The 27,833-nt window shown below is 37.5% G+C and overlaps 1 protein-coding gene across 1 annotated transcript; it reads right to left on the bottom strand.

Annotated features, from left to right (window-relative positions):
• Positions 1–132: 132 nt before the first annotated feature.
• Positions 133–27,833, bottom strand: CYTIP (cytohesin 1 interacting protein). The gene is made up of 8 exons (XM_022569764.2): positions 27,615–27,833; positions 20,667–20,716; positions 20,398–20,452; positions 15,233–15,335; positions 14,926–15,019; positions 12,086–12,155; positions 4,023–4,089; positions 133–1,585 (listed from the first exon to the last, which is right to left on the bottom strand). Exons 1-8 carry the CDS (start codon positions 27,786–27,788, stop codon positions 1,125–1,127), a joined length of 1,074 nt encoding a protein of 357 aa, XP_022425472.2. The 5' UTR covers positions 27,789–27,833; the 3' UTR covers positions 133–1,124.

Below are 27,833 nucleotides of genomic sequence, written 5' to 3'. Positions count from 1 at the left end.
CGCTCAAAGTCAACTATCTCACACACACACACACACACACACACACACAGTTTAAAATCAGTAAGGACTATTTATTGCATTGTCCAGATTATCTACCCTAGAATATAGGTAATGAGCAGCTTTATCACCAGAACAGAGAAATCATGGACTTTAATGGGTATTGAATAAAAATATGATTGAAAGGCTAGAAGTGATGTGATACTAACATAACTAATAGACAAAAGAGCGCTGAGGCAATAACTATTTGGAATATATAACATAAAGTGAGGAGTAATGTGGAAAAAAACCTACAGGAGGAAAATGCTTTTCCTGACTAATTTTTCAAATTTTAGACATTTGTTCAAAAAAATCACAAGGCTGTAGGATCTTGAGAGAGCTAGACTTGTCATCAATGTTTAGGCAGAACAAAAGTTGAATTAGGTAAGAATGACATCCTCATCCATTTTGTTTAGGCTACCAATAAAAAAGGACTTACTATAGTCTTCCTTAGCACCCATCTTAGGTAACATCTTTCCATGGATCTCATAAAGTTTAAACCCCCATATTAAATCTTATACTTCCTGATTTATTGTCATTGTGGATGTAAAAAAGGGCTGATGATCATCTTTGTTTATAATCTTTCATAGATTTGAACAGAAACATTCAAAATTGCCTACTAATAAGCCTCCCCAAAGGCTACCGAGCTTAAGCAAATATAAAGTTTTGTAACCTACCAATTAACCTACAGAAGGTATTCCAAATAATTATATTCTGTCACTTTCTTATTCATACTTGACTCCAAAAAGTTCTCAACGTTTTACATGAATAATCTAGAAAATAAATTTTACTCTTGCCTTCACAGGCAGCATTAAAATGAGCAGGCACTTGTGTTAATATGTTATATTTTCTAATTTATTACTTAATTTTCCTACTGCCTGCTTGGAACTTGAGTTGTTCTGGTTAAAAAAATGATTGAAGGAGCAAACATAATGATACAAAAATTTAAATAAAGTTCACTCTTGCCATGAAATGGGATGTCAGTTTTGCAATCCATCTGCACTCTCCCACTAAGCTGGGTGGAGTTGGTCTAAATGAATCTGAAGACATTTATGAAATAAGCTAATACGAAAGGGCACTACAGCCCATTAAAAGCGACTCTCTTCCTCTTCCACAGCGCGATGAAGGCCAGGGATGAATTTTAAGAGCTGTTTCCGGACACTTCCCCTTCTGCTTTTCCTGGGCAGAGTCCCAAACATGCTTGAGAAGTTGCCTTCCCACAAGGGAGACATGGACCCACTACTAGCAGAACTAATGCTCTGGTTCCTCCTTGAAGAACACCTCTTCAGAAAATCATCCCCATCCTTGAGGACAAAACACTCATCGTCTGTGCTTGTCTGCCGGCTGAAGGCTTCCCTGCTCGAGTCTTCAGACACACATGTCTGGTACCCATCCTCACTGTCTATCGTCATGGAGCTCAGGCAGCTCTTACAGCTGCTCTCACTGGATAAGCGACTCCGGTCCAGGAGAGCTGAACCCGGCAGGGGTCCAAACAAAGCTGATTCATCTATGTCCATATTTTCCAAACTTGGGCAGTTAGCTGCATCACCTAGAAAGCAGAAAACAAAGCCTACTGGGAAATGGATCTGAGCATCACTCCTTATAAGTAAATACACCAAATTTCTCTTTGAAGGGCACAAGAAAGAATAAGGGTAAATAATACTTTTCACTAAATTTTCACTTGCATGAATAAGTAACTGTTCATGAGGCCATTCAATAAACCTTATAGTATGATTTTTCAAACTATTTGTTCATGAACTAGTTTCCAGGTAAAAGGGTTCTAGGGTGACAAAAATGGTAATGCTAGATTAAAGAAATTGAAACAAGAGTCTCCATATGAGAACAATTCAACTCATCTAACAGTATGCCAGTGTGACTTATGAATTTCCAAAAGAATCATTTCTTATATTGTAGTGACCATGCCACCTTTTATTAAAATTATCATAGAAATGGGCTCCAAAGAATATACTTGGGGAAATGCCTCTTATGGATTTTCTCTATGAGTTCCTCTGATTTTTAGTTACTATCTTTTTTTAATAATTGTAAAATTATTATAACATCACTTGAAGTGTATGGGAAACACAGATATAAAACCTGCCCCTGTAGGCTGATTATTAGAGAATTCAAAGATGTTTAAAACAAAAAGGATATCTTCCAGCCTCGATATGCCCAGTTGATTCTTAGAACACTTTAATACTTAAATGCTTTGAAACGGTAGTGTACCCAGAAAACATCCCTGTCCTAAAATAAGTAATAATTCATTTGAAGAAATTGAATGTTATCTGCTTAGCTGAATTTCTTCATCAACCTTTTATAACCTACATCTGGGCTCTCCAAACTCAAATTTTAATCTCACACCAACAGCCTGTTCATATCCCACTTGTTTCTGTACTATTTGAGTTGGTTAGTATGCTGCTAGAAGAAAGGAGATTATTTGTAATACTAGCATGAGAAAAACATCATTAGAAGATGACTTTGCTTCAGGAAAAGTAACAGAACCTTACACACTCAGAAATTGTTTTATTTTGTGCTGATAATCTCTAATTCTGCTCTCCTTTGTCCTTGGTTGACACTATAAAAAGAGACTGCTTATTTTTCCATTTGATCTGCAAGGTTGAGTAGGGCCAGCCCTGTGGTGACTAGTTATAATGCTTTCCTTTTTGTTAACAAAACCAATTTTATTTCATCTCCCAACAAGTTGATGAATTTCTTTTGATTGGCGAGCAGTTGGCTTGTAGAAACTCATGCCCTGGATATTTACTGTAAGTCCAGAAAAAGTAAGCTAAAGAACTCCTTCAATCTCTCAAAAAATATGTACAACAATGACCTATGAAAAGTCAAACTCCTTGATTCTGAACTAAGGATCGTGTCTATACAAGGCCACTTCCATAAAGCCATAGAACTGCCTACACTTACCAGACCAAACCCCATCTCCACTCCAGGATGCTCCGGAAGTAGAGGCAAAGATATCCCAAACACCCTCAAGTCTACAGAAATCCAGGAAGTGGCCAGAAATGTGTGCCTCTGTCTGGTTAGCAAACTTCAGATCGCCCCCCAACAAAGCCTGCTATAGGTTTTTAAGAATATTAATTTAGAAACACAGAAAAGAGAAGTAACTCATACATGTTTCATTTTTTGAAAAAAGGAGAACTTTGACACAAGCCCCTAAGCCATAAATTAGTGCCTAATTAAGAATTAAATGTATCCATCTTCTGTAAACAGATTATCACTTTTAACAAACAGATATTCTAAGGTTATAGAGACGTTAGCTCTGTGTTATCTGAAGAAGATACAACCTATATTTCACACCCACACAGTTAGTGGTTTCAGTGAATTATTTGTATCTACAAGTTCATTCCTCAGGTTATACCAGTCACATGGCAAATGCCATGTCAACAAATTTTAAACTCAACCCTTCTTTTCAGAATGTACACAACAGCAAGAGCCATGCATTTACTGTTATAATGATCCTTCATATTTCTGTTTTGGATTTGAGGGCCATGAGGAAGGATTTCTCTGCATTACTGTAACTTACACAATTTGAGCAAATAATAGGAGCTCCACCCAAGAAGCATGTTACCATTCCCAGCTTCAAGAGTTTCTGAGAACTACCCTGCCCCTGAACCGCAGATGTTCTCAGGAATTTAATTCATCTGCTGAAGTAGTAGGAAAATCAGGCAATCATTCATATTACTCTTCTAAAATCCCCAGGTGCCTCTTGAGAGCGAGTGCACACATGCACCTGTGTCCATGTTTTCATGTGCATGTGTTCTGTGTATGGAGGAGGGGGTGTGATGATGACTTACCCCTCCTCCAAATACAGTGGTCACTCCAAAAGCCATGCCAAAGAAACACAGGCTACTATTCTCAATCCATGCTAGGCAATTTTTTTTCTTGTAATGATGATAATCTTAAAACAATTTAGAGGCAGAAATACTGAAAGAATGAAATGTAAGTGTGGTTTCTGAACAGGAAATCACATTTACCATGAAGCAGGCGCTGTTCCTGTAACTGCAGAGATCTGAACTCCACCCATTTTCTCTTCAAGGTTTGCTGAGAAAGAAGAAAAGTGCTAATTATTTGGAAACCCCAGTGAAGATAGCAATTTACTTCCAGGTGTTGAGATTTGTCATTAATTTTTTTTTCATTTCTTTCTATCACTAACAATCCCTCCCACTCATTTGAAAGATTCTTTTTCTGTATAAAAGCAGAATATTGGGAACACTAATTTCTCAAGAAATAATCTAGTATCACCAACAAGTTGAAACAATGATGTCATTTCAATAGGAACAACAGATAATAGAAACAATGATATTTATATTTTTTTATTTAAAAATATTAGAGAAACAGATTGCTTAGGTTTGTGTCCATTTACTAGCTGTTTCGGCAAGGCTTTTACACTCTAGGCTTCTTCCATTAGCAATATGAGAACAACGACAGCACCTAAACCTGGGAATTGTCATGAGGATTAAATGCATTAGTAAATGTAAAACGGTTGGAACAGTGGGTACAGCTTAGTAAATGTTCAAAAAATACCATGATCATTTTGAATGGATACAGAAGACGTGGTACACGTACACAACGAAATATTACTCAGCCATAAAAAAAGAACGAAATAATGTCATTTGCGGCAACATGGATGGACCTAGAGATTATCATACTAAGTGAAGTACGTCAGACAGGAAAGATAAATACCATATGATGTCACTTATATGCGGAATCTGAAATATGATACAAATAAACTTATTTACAAAACAGAAACAGACTCACAGACATAGAAAACAAACTTATGGTTATCAAAGTGGGAACGGGAGGAGGGATAAATTATGAGTATGGGATTAAGAGATACACACGCTATACATAAGATAGTAAACAACAAGGATTTATTGTACAGCATAGGGAACTACATTCAGTGTCTTGTAATAACAAGTAATGGAAAAAAATCTGAAAAAATATAGATGTATAACTGAATCACTTTGCTGTACACCTGAAACAAATACAATATTATAAATCAACTATACTTCAATTTAAAAAAAAAAACCCATCATTCTATAAGCCTGGGGCACTAAAATAGTCTTTTCTGCTGGATATCTACTTATTTTCTATACCCAAAAGGGGAAGCTGACCAGTTCTAAAAGGCTTCCTTGGAGGGCTAAACTTAGAACACTGTAAGCACCCTGACTTCTTAACTGCTTCCTTCTTGGCTACACCGCACATGAGAGCAGTGGCCCAGGGAAGGACGAAACGGCTGCTGTAATGGTCACGACTGCACGTGAGGCCTGGCCTAGCCCACAGGCTGGAATCAAAAGTCAACCAAGCAGAAGGCATCTGACAAGGCAAAAAGGCTCCTTCTCCCTCCCCCTCTTTTCTCTTTACTCCACCCCTTCCTTTGCCATTTCAGGTCCCCACAGCAAGTCCAGCAGGTAAGCACAGCTCAGATTTGCCTGGGGACACTTATCCTGAAGGACAGCCAGCCTAGTTGGAAACAAGTGGTCCTTTGTACAAATCAATCTGGAAGGGGCAGATGAAGGCTAAAAAGGAAGAGGGGAAAAAAAGCACATTTGGAAGGGGAAGACTGAAGGAAAAGAAAATATTACAAGAATGTCATTAAGTGTTTAAGGGGGAACGTGGCTGGTTCCTCAGTTCAGGGATTGAACAATCACTGGGCAGGATTTTCCAAGCCTTGATAAGAGTAACATTTAGCAGCAATCATTATGATTGTCAATATAATATGCAATCAATGAGTCAAAGCCATAAAATACCCGGCTCAGTTAATTTCTTGTTCTTTCTGTACTATAATATAGTCTACCTGGCTATGAGACTGCTGGGCTACCTGAATTACAGCTCTTGTAAACCTGTGGTCATGTGAAGGTCAGAGTTAGGAAACCAGGAAGTACAGAACTAGCAGGGATCTGGCATATTATATACCAAGCCCTTTTTTCTTTCTTAAAGAGGTTTATCTCTTGCAAGAGAATAGAGTCTAGTTGGGGAGCATAAGGATAGACTGATGCTCAAAACTAATTATAGGGAGAAGAGGAAGTTGTATTTCTGCACTTACTATGCAGAAATACAAAGTTAGAGCTTGCCAAACAGTTTCTGTGAAAGTCAAGGTTTTTAAATGTCAAATCTGTTGATTTGTCCCAGTCATCTAAGTATGTCGTCACTTAAACCAAGAAAATACCAATGCAAAGAGCAGATGTGTCAAAGTGACTAAGAGTTTTTAGTCTATATTGAAGCTTCCTTATTTTCCTCAGAGTCAGCCTATTATTAATATCACAGTAGTGTATTTGGACAAATCTAACCTCTCACTGTTAGAAGAAAATTAAAGTACATGTGAGACGTAACCCTACTGGATCACGTCACCTCGCTGTGCCTAGCTCAGCGCCTGGTACATAGCAGATGCTCAGTAAATATTGGCTAAATGAATAAATGAAAGGATGGCTTCCTGGAACAACACTCAGCTATCACAGACTGGATATTTTGGTTGAACATATCTCCAACGTTTTCATTCTACATGAGACATATAGCTAAACATTTTCATGGCACTTTACTACTTTTATAGTGCTTTCATGGATAATATGCTGTTTAATTTTTCTAACTGTCCTAAAAAGTTCCAGATTAGAAAATAAAGGTTTAATGTAGCAAAATATTTCCCAAGGGCTACAAACGCAGTAAATATCAGAGCTGGATTAAAAAGTAGGTCCCTCAACCCACTAGATGTACTGTTTTCATGTTAAACATTTGAGTCACAGGCCATGAGAAAGGGAATCCCTGAAAACACAGCTCAGAAGGCACCATTGTTTCTAAAGAAGAGGTTATGGCCCCACAAAGAGTCTTTGAGGGACACAATGCACACGTAGGATGCACAAACTAAATGTCATTGTGTGAAGGGGAAGCCAACCTGACTCTGGTTAATAGGTCAGACCCAGACATTTCTGACTCAAGAGATGAGCTGGAAATCTCATAATTTCAAGATTAGAAAAGGAACAGAAATGAAAGAAAGTGAGCAGAAATGAACCCGAAAGTCTTCTGGACCTGGAGAAAAAGAAAGAGGTCACAAGGAAATTGGACCCTATGGCGATAGTTTAAATGCAATTATGTGAGGCAGAGACAAAGACAAGTTTCCTGCTTGAGAGAAGAACCTTGGCTGAAGCTCCACCATTGTGAAAAGGAGCTGAGCAAAGCTGTTGAGGGCGACTAAAGCTCATGGAGAGCATGGACCCAGAGAAGCAGGAGCACATAAACGTAGCCTCATGACCTGAACTGAGCAGCACACTGGCCCTCCAGGGAAGGCATCCAAGCTGCCAGACCTGGCTTTAGGCCGGAAGCCTTGAAGTGCAGAGCAGAGGCCACTGCCCAACTCTCACACTGAGTGGAAGGGAGAGGCCCAGGGAAATGGGCAATCCAGACTCTGGAGCTCCACAGAAGTTTAATGATAAGAAAGACAACAAAACTGATAATCAGTACATGGACTCTCTACAACAAAATAAAAATAGAAAAGTGTTCAAAGACTTTAAAATAAGAATATTTACAATCCTCTGAGAGAGAAATGTGATGTTCCTAAGAATAAGAAATTTGAAACAAAGGAAGAACAGATAGACACGAAAAAGAACTATTTGAAAATAAAAAATTAACTTTCAAAACTCAAGAGAAAAAACACATTCTACACAGAACACAGACAACATTACTGAAGATATTACTAAAGAATTCAAAAGAATTCAAAAATAACATAACAGTGAAAAGAACTGCAAAAAAGAATATAGATGTAGTAGATGTAGACACATGTATGTATAACTCAGTCACTTCGCTGTACACCTGAAATGAACACAATATTGTAAATTGACTATACTTCAATAAAAGATAACATAACAAAAGAGATAAAGTGATACAAAATCTGAAGTGGTTAGGAAGCATGGAAAGTAAATCAAAAGAGTCTGAAATATGTCTAACAGAAATTTCAGAAGATAATCCAGGGAATGATGAGGAAGGTGTATTCAAAAAGGCCAAGCTGATAATTATCCAAAACTGAAGAAAGTCAGAAGTCTTTAGACTGGAAGGACACTGCAAGTTCCAAGCAGTATAAATTTAGAAATGAATCCAGACCTAATCACCTTGTGGTGAAACTGTAAATCAGGAAAGACAAAAGAACATCTTAAAAGCAACCAGCAAAAGATGAAAAATTGCCCAAAATTGAAATACTGGGTTTTGAAAGGAGCTTAAAAATGGGAAATCCTCTAGAGAGAATTACCAAGAAAAAAAAAAATAGAAAGAAGGCATAAAAAGTAGTACAAATGAAAATGGGGACACAACCACAGCTGTGATAGAAAAGAAAAAGATGAGAACAGAATGTTTATTATCAACTTCATGCAATAAATTTGAAAATTTTAAAACTTTATTAACAAAAACATCATTCAATAAACCTGGCTCAAACAAACAAACAAAAATAGAAAGCCTGAGCAGTCTTATGGCTAATAAAGAAACTGAAACAGAGTTTAGAAGTATTCACATCAAAAAGAAACACAAGCCCAGATGATTCAGATAGCGTTACAAGAATTCTACCAGAGGACAAAAAGGGGAAGAGACTCCTCACCTCATGCTAAGAGTCCAGTAAATTTGATACCAAAACTAAAAAAGATAGTCTGAGAAAAGAAAATTACAAGCCATTCTACCTGTAAGATGAAGTTACCCTCAACAGTGCTAAAGAAAATGTTATCAAATCAAATCTACAAGTATATTAAAAAGATGATAAATTATGACCAGGTTGGATTTATTATAGAAATGCAAGGGTGGTTTTACATTAGAAAATGTTTAAATGTTATTCACCAAATTGACAGATTTTTAAAAATAAATAAATGAGACCACCTCAACACTTACAGAAAAAAAGTATTTGATACAATTTAATACACGAGCACTGTAAAAACTATCAGAAAACTTGGTGTAGAAGGGAACGTCCTTAACCTGAAAAGTATAACCCTAGAGACAGGAAAGAATCAAAAGAATTCCCTTTAAGGTCAAAAGCAAAGCAAGGATGCCTACTATTTTAGCTTCTATCCATCATTGTATTATAGGCCTTAACCAGTGTAGCAAAATCAGAAAAAGAGCTAAATATCATTCTCAGCAGGTAGTTATTATCTTCATGAGAAACTCAAAATAATCTTTAATTTATTAGAAATTATATAGTTTAGCAGGGTGTTTGAATATAACAGCACAGAAAAATTGATTTCACACATCTACACATTAATCTCAATCAAAACATTATTTTTAATAAAGAAACTATAATAAGAACAAAAATCATTTTACAAAGGAATAAATCTAATAAAAGCTGCATAGGATCTATCTGCATAAAATTACAGGAATTTATGGAAAGAAAATAATTAAAAATTATTTACTGAGATAGTCTGTCAGTAAGATAACTCAATACCATATGGATGTCAAGTCTCCTCAAATTGATCTATCTATATAAAGCTGTATTATCTATCAAAGCTCCAACATACATTCATAGAACTTAACAATCTGATTCTAAAATGTATACAGACAATCAAAGGGCCAAGAATAACCTGGAAAGCTTGCCCAGTCAGACATCAATATTAATTACAAAGGTACAATAGCTGAGTTTGAAATAAACAAATTGATCAATGGATCAGAATTGGAAGCCTGTAAGGTCCATTCATATCTGGAACTAGCTTAAAAATAGAGGTTTTACTGCAGGTCCGTTGGGGAAAAAGAAGGACTGTATAAGATAAATGGTACTGGGAGAACTGAGTACTCAAATAGAAAAAAATAAAACAAAATTGGAATCCTATCTCATACTACATACAAAAATTAATTCTGAATAAATTAAAGACCTGGATATTAAAAAGCTTTAAAACTTTTAGAAGAAAATATAGAAAATGCAGAATACCTTACAAAGGATAAACAATTAGGAGCTCCCTCATAAACAAAATATCAAAGGAACAAAGCGTTCAAAGTGCTAAGGAGACAAAACACCAACTTAGAATAATTCAATTACCTGTAAAACTCTCTATAGTAGCAATGAAATAGATATTTTTCAATAAAGACCCACCTACCCTCACTAAAGGAGTATAATACTACAGCAAGAAGGAAAGTAAACCCGGAGGTAAAGAACAGAATACAAGAAACAAGGGCAAGGCTGACAGTTCACAGGTTGGTATACTTGCTTACCAGTTGTTAAGAAAAAAAGCCTGTCTTTTTCATTTTAAAAATGGATAGAATTTTCTCAAGTAAGCAATAATAAGGAAGATGGAGCCTTAAATGGACATTTAAACATGTTAAGGTCCTCATGATGTTCTGGGAGAGGATGGAGATGTTGAAAATTTTCTAGGTTAGAAAAAATAATAAAGCATGTATATTAAAAGTTCAAGAGAAAATGTTCGAAGAACAGAAAATGCTTAGAAGCATGCAAATATGTGTTGTGCAAGAGAGTTCTTTATTCCATGAAACATAAACCTATTTTTCACTTATGTTTTAAATAACATTACTAGTTTACATTCTACATTTCTTTCCTTTTTTTTTTACAAAAGCCTGAAAAAGCCAGTTTTACTTTTTTGAATATGAGGTTCACTAAGACTCTCTCTTTTGCAGAAACAAATTAACTTTCGACAGTTTAAAAAACCTAAATATAATATGAAGAACTATTTACTCCTTACAAAAATTTAATGATAAAATGTTAGAGGCACCCCTTTTAACATGAAGAAGATGACTCACTATTTATAACACCCTGAGGGTCCTAGCCAATACTGTAAGAGAAGAAAAAATAAACTAGTTGAATAATTGGGAGTAAAGGGGCAAAACTTTCATTATTTGCAGATGATACTATGTTTATATAAAAAAATCCAAGGGAATCTACAAACATATTACTAGAATAAAGGGAGTTCAGCAAGACTCCTGGATTTAAAACTTTACACAAAAATCAATAGCAATAAGCAGTTGAAAATGTAAAAGACCACATTAATTATAGCAAAAAAATTAGAAGGTATATAGGAATAAATATAATCAAAGATATATAAAAATGTATGAAGAAATTACAAAATGTTTTTGAAGTACATAAAAGACCTGAATGGAAAGAGAGATCCTGTGTTTGAAGTAAGGAAAGCAAAAACCATAATAACGTCGATTGATATCATTTATTCTATAAATACGATTCAATTACTATCACAGTCTGAAGAGGACTTTTTTCCGATGAATTTTATAAATTGATTCAAAAGATCACAGGGGTAAGCAAAATGACAAGAATATAAAACCAATGTTGACAAAGAAGAAAACAGGTCTTGTTGATGAATTAAATGTGGTAGAAGGGAGGAATAAAAGATAAAGTAGGAATATACTAACTCTGCCCTCCTGGGCTCAATAACTGAGCGCATCCTGAGATGCACATGAGCGAGGGCCTAGACTTCATGGTCTGCCAGAACCTCACCAGTCTAGGAAACTGAGATTTTTAAGACCCTCAAATAGCCTAGAGAATTTTCACTGAACATCCTGCATTGTACACTATCTCCTGTAAACTTTAATTTCCTCTTCAAAGTTGACATTGTATTTGCCAGTGAAAGTAGATACAAGGACAGCCACAGGAGTAGAGGGAGATGATTTTTGTAGTAAGAATGAGGCAAAACGAAAGGACGCAGAGGAGGACAACAGAAAAACAAAAATCCCAGGCCCTCCTGCACACATATATAGCACTTGGGAAAATGACAAAAAGACAGCTTCTACTTCTTTGGTTTTTTTCCAAACAAAATGTAAATCGAAAGAGATCACAGGTGCATTAATGAAAAGTTCTTCAGGTGATGTGCCTTCCTGTTGCCTTTCTGAGCCTCATAGACATGCAGAAGAAGGAAGGAAGAAAGTGATTTGCCCTGGTTTGTGGAATTTAATATTCCTGCAAAGGTAATTGTATGGCTCTTGATAATTCAGCAGTTTAGTCTCATCACGACATTTCATCTTCAAGGGCTATCTCAATTCTTCAAATAGATCTTTATTCTACCACTCACATTCAAGGATGAAAAATGTGTCTCACTGTATTAAATTAAATTACCTTTAAAACTTGCAGCTTTGCCTCAAGCTCTGTTCTTTTGAGAATCATTGTTCCATTAAGAGTCTCTATCCTGTTTTAAGAAAACAAGGAGGGGCAGGGGAATAGCATGAGTGATTCTTTCAAACAAGTAACATCCTTATGGAGTACTACACTTTGAGCACAGGCTATCCTTAAAAAGTAACGTAAATGTTACCATTCTCACGGCACTTCAAGCATCTGGATGTAAGCCAAACCTTCTGACAACATTCTAAGAAAGAATATGGAAAATAAATACTCTCTTTGAGAGGGTGACTGAAAGAGAAGACTCTGGTTTATTTGTAAACTGTAGCTCATTTTACAGAAGCCCCTATATGGCAATGACGGTTGTTCTCTGCTAGAACCTATTCTTGTGTGGTCTGGGTGAATCACCTCCTTCATTTGGTGAATATTTATTGGGCATCTACTATGTGCCAGACTCTAGACATCGTGCTAAAAGTGAGGGATACAGCAATGAAAACAGGCACTAGGGACTTTCAAACAATGGAGTCAAGAAGCTATTTCTTGAAACAAGCGGAAATCCTTTCTTCCCTAAGATTCTAGGAAATTTTACCTCTGTAAATTGCCTTAATTTTGGAACTAGAACAAATAGAACCAGAACTACTATGAGATAATAACTTTCATATGACTCTCATCTCAAAACCTTTTAAGTGTACAAACTTTAATCTTAGAATTATCCATCTAATGGTGTTCTTTCTCCCTATACCAAATGCCCTTCTAAAAATAAAAAGACTTGCTCTATCCTGAGTGATTTGATTTGTTTTGTGGGCTCAAGTTAGATGCCATCAATCTGCATAAGATAAATATGATATGTGAGTTATACAACTAAGCATTTTAAAATATTGGTTCAAATTCATTTTGATAAATAAGCTATAACTCTATAAAGATGCAAGAAAATTTTCAAGACATGGTAAAATAATAGTATTAAATGCAGAGACCAGTTTCCCTCTATTTCCAACAGCATTATACCCAAGATAATGAGATGATAGCAAGAGAACACGTTGTCCGCTTTCTCATTAGCGGGTCTTGACTCTGGGCGATAGTGACAATCCCTATGAATCTATTTGGCACTTTAATGTTGACCTGACCTGCCCAAGCAATAGATGTCTGTGGGCAGAACTGCAGCCATAGATTGGCCGCTCTCTTCAGTATTTGTACAAAGAGTCTCTCATCTTCCTTATCTCTGGATTTCCAATTGTCTCCACCCAATACTCTTTAATTATCCACCTGAGGTCTGCCCACTTTACCCATCTGGAATATAGGTTTCTGTTTCTAATCACCAGCATGTTCTCCTGGACTCTATATGATTCCTACCTTATAGACTCAAGTTTCTCTGGAGCTCAAGTGGCCCCAACCTTTACCCTGAACTCATAGGATTCACAGAGTTGGACTCAGTCCTCTACCACCACCAGTCATCTTTCAAAACTACTCTCACACAAACCCCAAAGAAATATTCTTTGAAGTTTTAGACTAGAATCACTAAAGAGTGTCCAGCAGATTTTTTATTGGCAGCTTACAAGGAGCAGCTGTGGTGTAGCTGGAGAATAAAGCCTGGCATCCAGAGCAGATGGTCAAATCCCAGCCCTGGCATTTACTAGATGGTTGGTCTTAACTAAACCTCATTTCAGCCTGAGTCACTTCGTTTATAAATAGAAATATAACTAACTTCCGTGAAGAATAAATGAGATGATCAGAATAAATTCTAAAACTATTAAGCCTGGCTGGTGAGGCCCATACTCTGCTCCCTGGAGAACTCTTCTGTCTTCATTTCTTACTATATTCTTCCTAATTCACCAACCACCAATTACACTGGCTTCCTCTCTATCCCTTGAATATGCCAAGCCCACTTTGAGAACTCAGAGACCTCTCCCTTTATCTGAAATGTTCTCACCAGGAGTTCATCTAACCATCCCTTCTCTTCATTTCGCTCTCAGCTCAAAGCTCACCTTCTCAGAAAGGACCACTTTAAACACTTAAGCTAAAATAGCAGCCCTCTCACTCAATGTGCTATCCCATTTCTTGTTTTACCTTCTTTATAGCAGTTATCAATAACTGAAATATCAAAATTACTTACTGTTGCAGGCTCTTCTTACCTATCTCCTTCCACAATAAAGCAATAGAAGAGTCTTTATCTCTCCTGAGCCTATCACAGAGCTGGAAACATAGTATTTGCTCAATAAATATCGTTTTAGTGAATGGGTGAATTCCATCTTTTAACTAATTACTAAGGTCTTATTAGTTACTAAGGGTGGAAATGTCAGTTGAATCTCTAACTGGGGAAACAAATGTCCCAATAGTAAGTTGGGAATAGTAGCAGATGTGAGTGTGTGTGTTGCACGGCATGAGGGCCGAGCAGACTGTTCTTTCAAACAGAACACTAGGAGAGAAAAACAATTGGCTGGTGGTAGAAGAGGAAAAAACTCAGTCCTTCTGACCTTTCATTTGTTCTAACCACAGGATTATATCAGCCATGGAAATTGGACCCATTCCTCTCTGTCCAAAGAGAATGTGTGCCAGTTTAATTGAATTTGAATTAAAAATAAAATTTTAAAAATGCTATCCCGCCCACTCAGATGTTTGGACTATTGATGTCCTCTGACTTCAGATGTTGACAACATGTTCAAGTTTGAGGAAACCTTGAGAAACAAAAGGAACTGATAAAAACGTCTGTACCCAATCCCCAAGCTATGGTGCACTGCCTCCCTTCTTGTGATCCTGAACAAAAAGCCTATTCATTCACTCAACAGGCATTATGAGACACCGTAACATTTTTGAAGTCCCACGGGAAGCAGCCAGATAGTTACATTAGCAGGTTTCCTGATGATCTGATCAGGTCAACAACTTGTTTGTGGGTAAAACCTTCTGTGCTCACACCATTGATATTTGCAAGGACATCACCTGGGAGATGCCAAGAAAAATAAGTGTTAAAACGGTTGGTTAAATAATCTTTCCTGACCCACGAATGAAATAAAACAAGCAAGACCCAAACCTTGGCAACATAAAGGAGTTAAGGAAATTCAAAGCAACAATCATGTCCTGACCTTCACTATCAAAAAAGTTATTTTTCTTGCTATTTAAATAATTCCTAACATGAGCATAGTTCTAACTTACCAGCTTGCAGGCCAGCGCAGTGTGCTGGGCTGTCCTCCTGGATTTTGCAGATCAGGGTGCACATCTCTGAGGAGCAGGTGTTCTGGTTTTGGAGCCTGTAAGTCTGTAAAATTAAAGGGATACATAATTACCAATACCAAATATAAAATAGATTACCATTACCAAAAAGCTCAAAATCTATTTGTTAAAAAAATATTAAGTGGTATCAGTTACCTTAAGCAGCATAATAGATAAGTGCAAAGAACAATTTGGGAAGCTTTTCTGAATATAAACTAAATCTAAGTACCAATCTTACACTTCTCCCACACAATCTGTAGCTGACTCCATTCATAAAAAATACATCTGGCTTAGGGAAGAAAGTAGGATAAGACTGGCTTAAGACTTTAAGACTTTCAAGCCTAAGAGACCACCTGATGCTATCATTATTGCATATTTAACAAGAAAAATTTGGTTTCTCTTTTCCCAATGGGCTAAAACAATAATGGCCAAGAGCAGAGAGAAAAATCTCTATGTGGTTCTCCCGAGCTAAAGTACTTATTACAGGAGCGTATGAAACAGTACATATCCAGCAAGGGGGATATGCCAACAATAATTATTTTAAATCAGAGTTCTGCAAATAATGACAACCTGCCCTGCATTCATTCAAAAGCACTATGATTGACTCAATTACCTTCATTCCTGAGCGCTCAGTGGTACATCTCCCCTAAATACTCATTCATTAGCCACTCGATTAAATTAGAAAAAGTTATGCTTCGCCTCTGGCCTCAATTTGGCAAAAGCAGCTTGGTTTTGTTTTTGTTTTTGTTTTCGATTTGTACCAAGAACACAGCACAAATGTTTGGTGAACAGAGTGGCCCAAGGACCTATATTTTTCTTTTTCACATATTTAAGTTATGAGGTCTCGCTGCATTTAGAATCAAAATCAGCATTCTGAGTTGAGTAAGTCTTCTAAACATCGGTTTCCTAAAATTAAAACACATTCCAGCACTGCTTCCCTGTGGAAAAATGAATGTCCGCTGTTCATTCCTTTTGATTTTACAGACCGACAGGCTCCAGAACCAGCAGAACCAGAAGTCAGTCAAACTTCTAGAAACTTGACTTTGTTAACCTAAGAGATTTCTATGTACTCTGCAAGGCATTTAGAATCCCCGTATCTTAAAGATAGAGGGGACTTTCAGAGATCGTGTAATCTACTTTCCATCTATGCCAGAGATCCCTTTAACAGCTTTTCTGCCAGGGAGTCTTCTTGCCACAGCCCGGGCCCTTCCAGAGATGGAAGGGTGGTCTGGCTCATGGAGGACATGAACCAAAGCTATAACAGGCCCTCCTTTGGGAAACCACTGTTGTAATGATTCTCATTAGCAGTGAGAATCTACCCTCCATGTCCAGGGAGCAAGGTGAGTACAGTGAAGGGGAAACATGTTAATTGGTGTAGCCTGCACCTGTGTATATGTTTGCAACAGGTATAAAATTTGTGGCTTAGAGAAGGAAAGGCAGAGGTCCCCAAGTTTTGGAAAGAAATTATTAGTTGGATATTTCTCTCTTTTATCCAGTCTTCTGGCTCAATCATTTTCTAGAGACACAAAAGTACATTGCCTTTCTCATGCCTGATAGCCTTCATTCTAACAGTTGTCGTTTGCTGATCTTCTACTGGAACCAGGCACATTACTAAGTACTTTATGTGTTAGTTCATTTGAAGTGCCTAAGAACCCACTAAGGTAGCCCTGAAAGAATATGAACTCAGGTGTACATGAATCTAAGGTCTATCTTCCTGCCAAATTACTACATTACTCTCTGTAGCAGCAAAAAACTAGCACCCATGGAAACCAGAGGAGGTGGACTTGTTCTCTCCCAGCATGCCCTGCACCTGGTAGACCAGGGCCCAAATATGTGTTAATGATGGGGGCACAATAAGGGTACGTGAGGTTCTATCTGGTCTTCAAAATGTTCCCAGAGCATGTCCCCTATTTGATGACTACTACAAATCTTATGAGTACTAGAGAATAGGTTATGGTGTAGAGCTGGTAATGGAAAGCATACACCGTAAGGGAATTTGCAGAGGAGTGGATCCTTGCATCACTAAGATAGCACAGACATGCTGCAGTCCGGAGGTGAAGCCATTAGCTCACATGAATCCACAAAGTTTCAAGGCACTATAGCCTGCTGTCTACTAATGATAGTTTTGATTTGATTCTTGCTTCATGTAGAGTGTTTATGGTATAAGGGAGAAACATGGGGGAAGCAGTGACATGTCTGTAGAAAAATGAGAAGAGATCCTCGCTGGTTACATTAAGTAAGAGTAAGTGAGTAGACTTTGCTCCTGTTTTCAGTAGCAATCACTGCACATCCTTGGGGATAATCTCATTTGAAAAGAAGTGGTCACAAAAAGCCTAGTGTCTCTACAACAGAATAAGGAGCGTTTCATGTGAATGAGGAACAAGAGAGAGTATTATGCTTCTAAAACCTGATGGAAGAATTAGAGATTTCACCAAATTCAAAAGTAGAGGAGTTAAAAAAGGAGAAGGTCTCTTCTTTTCTCCTAGAGCCTTCTCCCTATTCATTGCAGCTAGAGTTCCATTTTGTTTCTTTATTCATAAAACACATCTTACATAGCAGCTTCCTGTTCCTAATCTAAAAACACACTGACTTTACAACTGTGGGGCTTATATTTAGTCACCAAAGTTTTCTGAAGGCAGCACCAAAGTTAAGATATAAAAACTGATGTGCAGTATAAGGATATGGTTATGCAAAATGCCTCTAAAAGAAATGCAAAAGTGTAATGGAAAAAGAACACAGTAATACTTAAACTACTTCTCTTGCACTTAATTAGACTAGACTTCATTTGACCTAACTCACCACCTTAGCAAATATGGCCATGAAAAGCAGACAGCAAATAAGAAATGAAATTCTTAGGCTATTAAATAGAAATCCATAAAGAAGTCAAAATTTTCCTAAAGCATGAGACAATATGCACATAGAGCCAAATGTTCTTAAGTGTTTCAAATAATAGTTTAAAAATGTTGCCATAGTGAAAGCAATCTTGAGAAAGAAAAATGGAGCTGGAGGAATCAGGCTACCTGACTTCAGACTATACTACAAAGCTACAGTAATCAAGACAATATGGTACTGGCACAAAAACAGAAATATAGATCAATGGAACAGGATAGAAAGCTCAGAACAGGATAAACCCACACACATATGGTCACCTTATCTTTGATAAAGGAGGCAAGAATATACAATGGAGAAAAGACAGCCCCTTCAATAAGTGGTGCTAGGAAAACTGGACAGCTACATGTCAAAGAATGAAATTAGAACACTTCCTAACACCATAAGCAAAAATAAACTCAAAATGGATTAAAGATCTAAATGTAAGGCCAGACACTATAAAACTCTTAGAGGAAAACATACGCAGAACACTCTATGACATAAATCACAGCATGATCCTTTTTGACCCACCTCCTAGAGAAATGGAAATAAAAACAAAAATAAACAAATGGGACCTAATGAAACTTAGCTTTTACACAGCAAAGGAAACCATAAACAAGATGAAAAGACAACCCTCAGAATGGGAGAAAATATTTGCAAATGAAGCAACTGACAAAGGATTTATCTCCAAAATATACAGTCAGCTCATGTAGCTCAATATCAAAAAAACAAACAACCCAATCTGAAAATGGGCAGAAGCCCTAAGTAGACATTTCTCCAAAGAAGGTATACAGATTCCCAACAAACACATGAAAGGATGCTCAACATCACTAATCATTAGAGAAATGCAAATCAAAACTATAATGAGGGGCTTCCCTGGTGGCGCAGTGGTTGAGAGTCCGCCTGCCGATGCAGGGGACACGGGTTCGTGCCCTGGTCCGGGAAGATCCCACATGCCGCGGAGTGGCTGGGCCCGAGAGCCATGGCCGCCGAGCCTGCGCGTCCGGAGCCTGTGCTCCGCAACGGGAGAGGCCACAACAGTGAGAGGCCCGTGTACCGGAAAAAAAAACAAAAAAACCCCTGCAAAATACTGTTTAAATGCTGGAGAGGGTGTGGAGAAAAGGGAACCCTCTTTCACCGTTGGTGGGAATGTAAATTGATACAGCCACTTTGGAGAACAGTATGGAGGTTCCTTAGAAAACTAAAAATAGAACTACCATATGACCCAGTAATCCCACTACTGGGCATATACCCTGAGAAAACCATAATTCAAAAAGAGTCATGTACCACAATGTTCACTGCAGCACTATTTACAATAGCCAGGACATGGAAGCAACATAGGTGTCCATCCACAGATGAATGGATAAAGAAGACGTGGCACATATATACAATGGAATATTACTCAGCCATAAAAAGAAACGAAATTGAGTTATTTGTAGTGAGGTGGATGGACCTAGAGTCTGTCCTACAGAGTGAAGTAAGTCAGAAAGAGAAAAACAAATACCATATGCTAACACATATATATGGAATCTAAAAAAAATGGTTCTGAAGAACCTAGGGGCAGAACAGGAATAAAGACGCAGACATAGAGAATAGACTTGAGGACACGGGGAGGGGGAAGGGTACGCTGGGACGAAGTGAGAGAGTGACATTGACATATACACACTACCAAATGTAAAACAGATAGCTAGTGGGAAGCAGCCGCATAGCACAGGGAGATCAGCTTGGTGCTTTGTGACCACCTAGAGGGGTGGGATAGGGAGGGTGGGAGGGAGACGCAACAGGGAGGGGATATGGGGTTATATGTATACATACAGCTGATTCACTTTGTTATACAGCAGAAACTAACACAACATTGTAAAGCAATTATACTCCAATAAAGATGTTAAAAAAAAACACATCACTAATGCAAATATATAAAATGCACATTATAAAGAGTACATCACTCTCTTATTTATGAGCTGGCTGATATCAAGAATTTCTGATCAGTCCCAAACCTACCAGAAGACTAAAGCGCTACAAACAAGAAGCAGACTATGTCTCAGGGTGGGTTTTTTATCCGCTGAATGTTTTCTTTCCTAGATGGTACCCAACACACTGAAAAACTACCAAAAACATTGAAAACAAGTCACAGCCTCCATCATTCCCTAAGCCCAACTTCATTCTTTCTCTGCAAATATCATGACATAACCAGTGCCACTTTCTTCACTAAAAGTCTGGAAAATCTGAAAACTGCCCACCTGAATTTCAAACCCAAATTTTCCTTTATCTTGTTTTTCCACAGTAACAAGCTTTCTGTAAAACAAAAAACAAAAAAATTAGGCATGAAGATCAAAGTATAACATTTGGCACATACCTATCATTAAAAATAACTGTCAATAAAAAATAGCTGATGTTTATGTAAACTGTAGTATATAAGACTCTATGTGTGTGTGTGATATCATCAGCCTGGAAAGCTGTGTTCCTAAATATCTTGCTGAGAAACCAAAAAATAAATTAATTTCTTTACCTTTGAGACCAGAAAAAGTCACCTAAAGAACTTGATCTCGTCAGAGCAAGCTGAAAAACACAAGCACACAGTTATTGAAAGGTCCTTAAGACACATCTGCAAAATGTTCTATATCACAAAGGACTTTGTTCTTTATCACCTTCTTTGGCCCAGCTCCTGGGAAATTGTTACGGAAAGGCTGTAATTTCCATTCTCTAGCGATAGCAAAGGAGAGCTGGGAAAGGGATCGTTCAGGCAGTCCGCTTGAAAGATTAAATGAGGCTTCCATAATAATACCCCATGGCAAAAGAGTTAATGTAATGTGGCAAAGCTCCAAAGCTTCCAAAAAGAACTTCACATCTAATCTGTATTTAAAATAGCCTCTGAAAGGTTAACCGCAGCAATTTATAATCACACTGAAATCCAAAGAAAAATAACACCCATGGAATGGCATATAAAACCCAAATAGTTGATAGTTTGGGGAGATGCTGATGAAATGACTGTGTTTATTGTAATAGTTCAATATGTTACTGTTTTTAGCAGGATAAAATCATCTCCAAAGAACTAACTAATACCCAGAAGCACAATTCAGGTGAAATCAGAGGCTCAAAAACTCAATTCTTTTTATGATTTATTTTTGCAATAGTTTTAAAAGAGTACAGTGAGATTTCCAGCCAAGAAAGGAAAGGAACCTCAGAATGATGTAAATGGTATAAATAACATCACCTTTACTCCTCTGCATGTTTTGGGAAAAGATCATATAAACATAAGCTTCCAGGATACAGTCTACCGTTATAAACAAAGTAAAAGTTAACAAAAAGTGGCATCTTGTTTTTAAGGTAATTATACTGAGTTTTTGTGTTTCTTGTTTTGTTTATTTGCTTAGGAATTAACAAATGTTAATTAGCTCTTTCTCAAGTGTTGGTCCAGGGCTCCAAAACATAAGCTCATTCTACTAGTTAACCCATGGTGTTTATTTAACTGGCAACCTATTATGCTTCTCATATGTCAAGGACTACAGAAAATATCAGGAGATCAATGCAGGAGTCCAAACAAATAAAAGTAAAATAGAGGATGAAAGCCAGGAGAAAAACACATAGAAGAAATGAATGCACAAATTAAATCTTCATCAAGGCATTTGTTAGTGGAGAAGTTTACATCACTATAAGGAATTTGAATTACCAAGTACAAAATGTCAGCATTCTCACAAATTTTCTGGAATGGCTCAGTGTTCAGAATTTGGCCACTGGTCAGTAATGTTAACGTAATGAAGACCTACGAAGACCTCTTCCTAACAATTTGATGTAAATTAATTAGATTTTCCTCTCTTGTCAGTTTTGGACTTCAAATCATTTATATCATCGTGAAGACTGCAATAGGAAGGCTCAGAACCAAAAAAAGAAAAAAGTTCTCTATATTTGCTAAAAAAATATCTATTTTCAATTTATAAGGACTAACTGTGGAAGACCTATAACAGTTTGTATGGTTTGTTTCAGCCTGATTTCGTCCTGATAAGTACCATTAACAAGGGTGGGGACCATTCAGTTATGCAGTAGGCTGCCTTCTTGAGGAAGATAGCAGTAAATTCGATATGCCCAAGCATTCTCAACCTCTCTGTTATACTGTACACACATTTTCTTAATCTACTTTCATTATTTCCATTTGCTTGGCTTTGATCCTTATTTCAGATTGTAAAGTACTTAGGTAGGTCATACCTAATCGTGCTATCTGTAAATCATAACTAGGGTTTATATTTAAAATCATTACTCTTGCTGTCAATATTCATCAGATAATGCACATATTCATTCATGTGGAGGCATAGATGTGTATTTATGTGAAGGGCAGATTGGATTAAATACCTCACTTCTGTTCATAATTCCCCGTATCCTTTGGGCCTCTTGGGGAATGTATTTGTTTTACTTTCTACCCCAGTGCCCATCACAGGGCCTGGAGTCGAGTGGAACCGTAAAAACAGCTAAACAGACAAACAGAAGTAAACTACTAGACTACAATACGAGCAGGTAAGAGGTGGTGGGAGATCCAAAGTAAGAGAGCCTTCAACTCTGTCCTTCATTAAATTAAATATCCATAGGAAAAGCTCAAGGGTAGACATTTAAAAATATAAAGTAAAATTTAAAATGAAAGAAAACAAACAATGATAAAAAAACAAACACCGGAATCACAAAACAGCAAGAACCATAAAAAAAGGACTAATAGAAAACAAAGTAAGTCAGTAATGCCTTAATACACAACTGCTAAATGAATGAATGGTGGCAAAAATTAATGAGTCCTTACAATTTTGAGCCTTCCTTCACCAATTTTAAATACCCTTTTGCTAAGCAAATAATCATAGCATTGATGGGAACTTCAAGATTTCATCTCTTCCACCATTTAACCTGCCTTCTAAATCAAAAATTATTCTAGATAGATTCAAATATAAAATTGTTTAAGTCCACATGACAAATCCCAGACTTCTATAGAGAAGGAAATTTCCCCACCTCTCTCGGTCTAACCTTTCTATCTAGCTAATCGACTAGATTAAGATGGAAATATCTGCCTAGCACAAGGTGAGAGGCAGAGCAGATACTCAATTCTTGTGGACTGACTGATCCAGGTCATCAGTGACACAAAGGAAAAACTCAGACTAAATCAAATTATGAATTAGTTTCCACTCTGGATCAGCAATGAGCCTGTCATAGGCACCTAACGTTTAAATAAAAAAACAATTTAAATAAATTAAGCACCATCAAATTCTCTGACACGTTCCACATCTTGCCACAATGCTTACTTGGTTTTGATCTGGGCTGTCAGACTCAGGCGATGTGGAAAGGAACGTTCTCAGGGTTCAACCAACTACCTGCCTAAGTGACAAGAAGTACGTCTGAGGTCTTAGCAAAGGTCTTACACTTTAGAAAAAGTTTTCCCTGCAGCCCTGGAGTGAGCAGCCCTCTTCTAGAATCTGACCAGTGGAGTCTCTGCTCCCTTGACTGCCCTCCCAGCCTGAGCTTTTTCTTAGGGCTGTGGGGATGACAGCAAAACTCATGAATGAGGAACTGGTGTGCAATGAACAGCATATGCTGGCAACAGCTGTCTTTTATTACACATTATCTAATATGAGAAATCTAGGTTTAGCAGTTTGGCAGGGCTGCAAACTACACATTCAATTACATCTGCTGAGTAGACAGCTCTTTAACCCCTTGCGAGCTTCTAAAATAAAGATGCCTGGGGTAGGGCTGAGGATCCGTCTCTTTTGTTTTTAGTCAGATGACTTAAAAGATTAGACATCAATGTTAAAAATGTAATTTTTGCTGCTATGCAATGATTCACAATGCCCCTCTTTAGTGCGAAACCAAGACCAAATACTTCAGCTGTCAGTTTGCAAAAACTAGGAATAATCTGCCCCAGAGCCAGCCAGACAGCCCTGCAGAGGAGCTTGTAGTTCCAAACTGTAGCCACTTCTGCTGCTAAGTAACAGCCTGTTACTTCCTGTCCCCTCTGTGTACTCGTTTCCTGAAACTGTTGTGGGTCGGGGAGGGGAGGATACCTATTCACAGATGAGGTATTTTTGGTTTTGTTGTTTGTTTCAAAAGTCCCAAAATTACGTGCTCTGCTCCCTTTCCAGTCCCCTGCCTCATTCTTCCCAATTCTTCCATGAACACAGGTTTGTTTGGTTTTTTTTTTCCTTTTTAAGTCAGGAGCTTTAGGATAGCAGGGCTCCACAGAAATATTCTAAGATTAGCAAAATAATAGAGCTGAACTCAAGTTTTTAACTTTAAGGGCCCTTTAGGAACCCAAATAGAATGTTGTGGCTTCTCAGGAAACTCTCATTGTGGGCCCATGAACCTCTTTTTCAAGAAAAAATTTTTGGATCTTGTCTCTAAGCATACCACAGTATGGATTAGAGAATACTTTTCAAATTCTTTTGTAGTGAAATTAACAGTTTTCTACTAAACGTATACATTAAATGATCAAAATATCTTGCAGTCAGGAACACTTGGGAGTTTTGGTAATGGATGGGTGTGTAGCCAGAAATAACGTAAAAGCTCCTGAAGGGCCGAACCCATCCCAGAAATACATGCATTACCGGGTTTAGCACAATATTCTGTACCTGAACTTACAAGTGAAATAACCCTTCCAGAAGTTGTCTATTTAGTAATAATTTGATAACCAAAAGAAAACCAGGCAAAGAGAGTCTGTCTATGGTCCCACTAATGCACATTCAGCCTTCTCCTCTGTTTGTCAGGTTTTCACTATAGCATTCAGTGAAAACTACTTTCCAACGACAACCTACTACCCTTGGGAGAGTGGGTATAAGGTCCAGTGGTACTCCTTTAGCATTGCCACATTCATCAAGATGACGTTACTTCACCCTGTCTCCTTCCTACAGCGTTTTCTATTGTAGAGATTGTTTTTTCTCTAAAACCATGTTCAGAAGTAGGAGCCATACTGGGAGTGTGTCACCTCCTACAAATAAAGGTATTGAGATCATATAAACACACAGAAATCTGTTTTTAAATAATGTTGAGTATAAACACCCTGGCTAACCCGATAGAGCTTTGCAGAAAGCAAAGCCAATGATAACAAGAAGTATGAATTGTTGACATCAGCCCTGAAAGGGTTGAAAATAACAGTGGGCAGAGAAACACCTGCTTGTGGGATTGCCTCAAAGGGATCTTGCTGCCTGCAGTTCGGTCAGTGCCAAATAGGTGATTATTCTCTAAAAAACCAGTTAAGGGAAATGAATATCCATTCGGAAAATTCTGAACTGTTGGGATAAACTTGCATCAAGCCTCACTGATGATAATTGTATAGAATCAGAAGTATCGTATACAAGATGTTTTGTTTTGCCTTTTTTTTTTCTTAAGTAAATCTCACAACAGTAAGAAAAAGCTGTTTGAATAGGAAAAGTCTTACCATGGGAAAGAATATGAGAAAAGGGAAAAGAGAACTAAAAAAGATGAGAACATATGAATAAAATAACTGGTGTGGAAATGTGTGTGTATGTGTAGATATTATACAGATTATACACACACACACACACACACACACTCAGGTACATATGCCTACATCCCTCTCATTATCTTCTGCCAATAGCCTTCTACTGATTCCTCTTTTTAGTTCATGCTACCTTCACTCAGGCTTAAAACCAGATGTGTCTCCTCCTTCTTCACTGCCTTCACAGCCAAGCCTCTGAGCCTCTTCTCCATTCCTTCGAATCTTATTTCTCCAACTACAAAAGTTGCTCCCTCACTGCTAGTCTCTACCCACTTACTGACAAGCATGTTGTCCGACTAAGGTTCCTAAAACCTTCTACTCAATCATGCTCAGTTGTTTCGCTGTGCTGGTCAAATTACTACTTCCTCAGGGAAAGCGTCCAAGTGTTGTGTAAAGCAGCCCAGCTCTGAGGTCTCCCCTCCCCTCCCACACAGACTCTCATCAGGTCCACCTAACACAATAATGTGTTGTTACTTAAACTGCCCTAAGAGCCCCAAGATCTGTGCTGCGGCATTTAAATTATTCCTTTTCTCTGGAATACCCTTCAATATCTGGAATATCTATCCTTCAAGGTTGTATTCAAAGACATGTACTTGGATTGGAGCAGGTATATTATTTTACGTTGTATAATGCCTATTGGTTCTGCCTACTCAATTGTAAACCCTGTAAGACCAGGAAAAAGTGTCCTTCTCATCTTTGTACACCCTACACTGCTGTACACATGAAAAGTGAATAGAGATTTTGGTACTTCCCACAGTTGCTTTCGTTTCAGACAGTAAATTGATAAGAATATTCATTATTATGTTAAACAATGTCATAAAGGCACTTTTGGATTGAAAAGGATCAATCATCCAAACCATGACAAATTATTCCCTTATCTTCATTGTGAAAAATACCAAGGAATCAGCTATGTACATCACTGGAAAAAGATCATGACTCTCCCCCTATGCTGTAACTCTCTAATCCTGAAATTAGAAGACTTAAGAGTAACATATGATGTGCATACAAGATTTAAGGGCAAAAATTCATGCTTTAAAGCAATTCTTAATATTTTCTGTATTCAGATATGTACGTGGGGCATTATAGCAAGTTATTTAACCAAAATCTGAAGAGGTGTTTTGGTTTAAGTTTTTTTTTACTAGCTGGAAATTGAAAAATGAAAAAAAACCGCACAATAAATCCAGTTGTACATGGATTTTTTTCCAAATGAGTTTTCCTCTCTAGGGAAATACTCTTCAATAAAAATTAAAATAATAGCATAATTATTGAGCACATACTACATGTCAGTCACTCTGTTAAGCACTGTACATTTCCTCACTTAAGCCACAGAAGAGCCTCACTGGATGGTTCTATTATTATCTTCATTTTAGAAAAAACAAAACAATCTTAGAGAAGAAAGTGACTCTACTCAAGATTCCACAGCTAGTAAGTGGTGGATCTTGCACTCATTTATCCCATTAAGTCTTAATTCCCAATAGTGTGAGGTATGTGCCAGTGCCCCAGAACTGAAGATAATTTAGTCAATAAAATTTGCCCTAAAAAAAGTATTCTCATTGGATTATGAACTGAAATGACTATCAACGACTGGGAGAGAGGCTGGGAGGGAAGGAATCAATGGGAGACACTGGAAAAAGGAAAAAGGAACAATAACTCTCAAGCTGGTTGTGTCTACATACACCTTCTTCAAGTTGATGCGCTCAATGATTTTTATTTTACCTGAACACCTCTTCCAGTGAGAAAAACAATCTTCTTTTAACTTTTGCCTTAAAAATGTTGTCTTATAGTCTTAAATCTTCAAGATTTAAGGATTAGTGCAGGAGCTCTCTGGGTTCCTCACCTCCTTCCTCACCCATACTCTGAGCCACTAATTCCAAAGCAGCTAAAATAACATTTTTAATATGCAGTCAGACAAACATATCACTCTGCTCTCAAGAGAACATGAACACTCTAAAAGGCACAAAATAGCAATCATACCTGCTTTCTTCCCCGAGGCAAAGTAGCCACAGTATCTGCCAGCATTTGAAGCCTTCTATTATCATCCATGGGAAAGCTGCCTGTGAGTGTGGGGTAAGAGCTATACGCTGGACCAGCGCAGTACTCCACGAAATTGCCATTGCTGCTCTGTTGCATGAGCCTTTGTAAAGACATGGTGAATAAAGATTACTCCAGCTAGCACATGGTTGAGTGGCCTTG

Source organism: Delphinapterus leucas, chromosome 8 (genome assembly GCF_059928025.1).
Source record: "Delphinapterus leucas isolate spDelLeu-1000000601 "Yukka" chromosome 8, BTC_Dleu_Yukka2, whole genome shotgun sequence".
Classification (NCBI taxonomy): domain Eukaryota; kingdom Metazoa; phylum Chordata; class Mammalia; order Artiodactyla; family Monodontidae; genus Delphinapterus; species Delphinapterus leucas.
The sequence above is the reverse complement of the archived record's forward strand: the minus strand, read 5'-3'. Positions and strand labels throughout refer to the sequence as shown.

Bases quoted from the DNA above. Each gene is read 5' to 3' on its own strand.
- CYTIP (XM_022569764.2), bottom strand. From the start codon at position 27,788: ATGTCTTTACAAAGGCTCATGCAACAGAGCAGCAATGGCAATTTCGTG. The intron at 20,453-20,666 runs GTAAAGAAATTA...TTTGTTTTACAG, and splicing joins GACTTTTTCTGGTCTCAAAG to AAAGCTTGTTACTGTGGAAA. The intron at 12,156-14,925 runs GTAACTATCTGG...TTCTTAAAACAG, and splicing joins TCATCAGGAAACCTGCTAAT to GATAGAGACTCTTAATGGAA.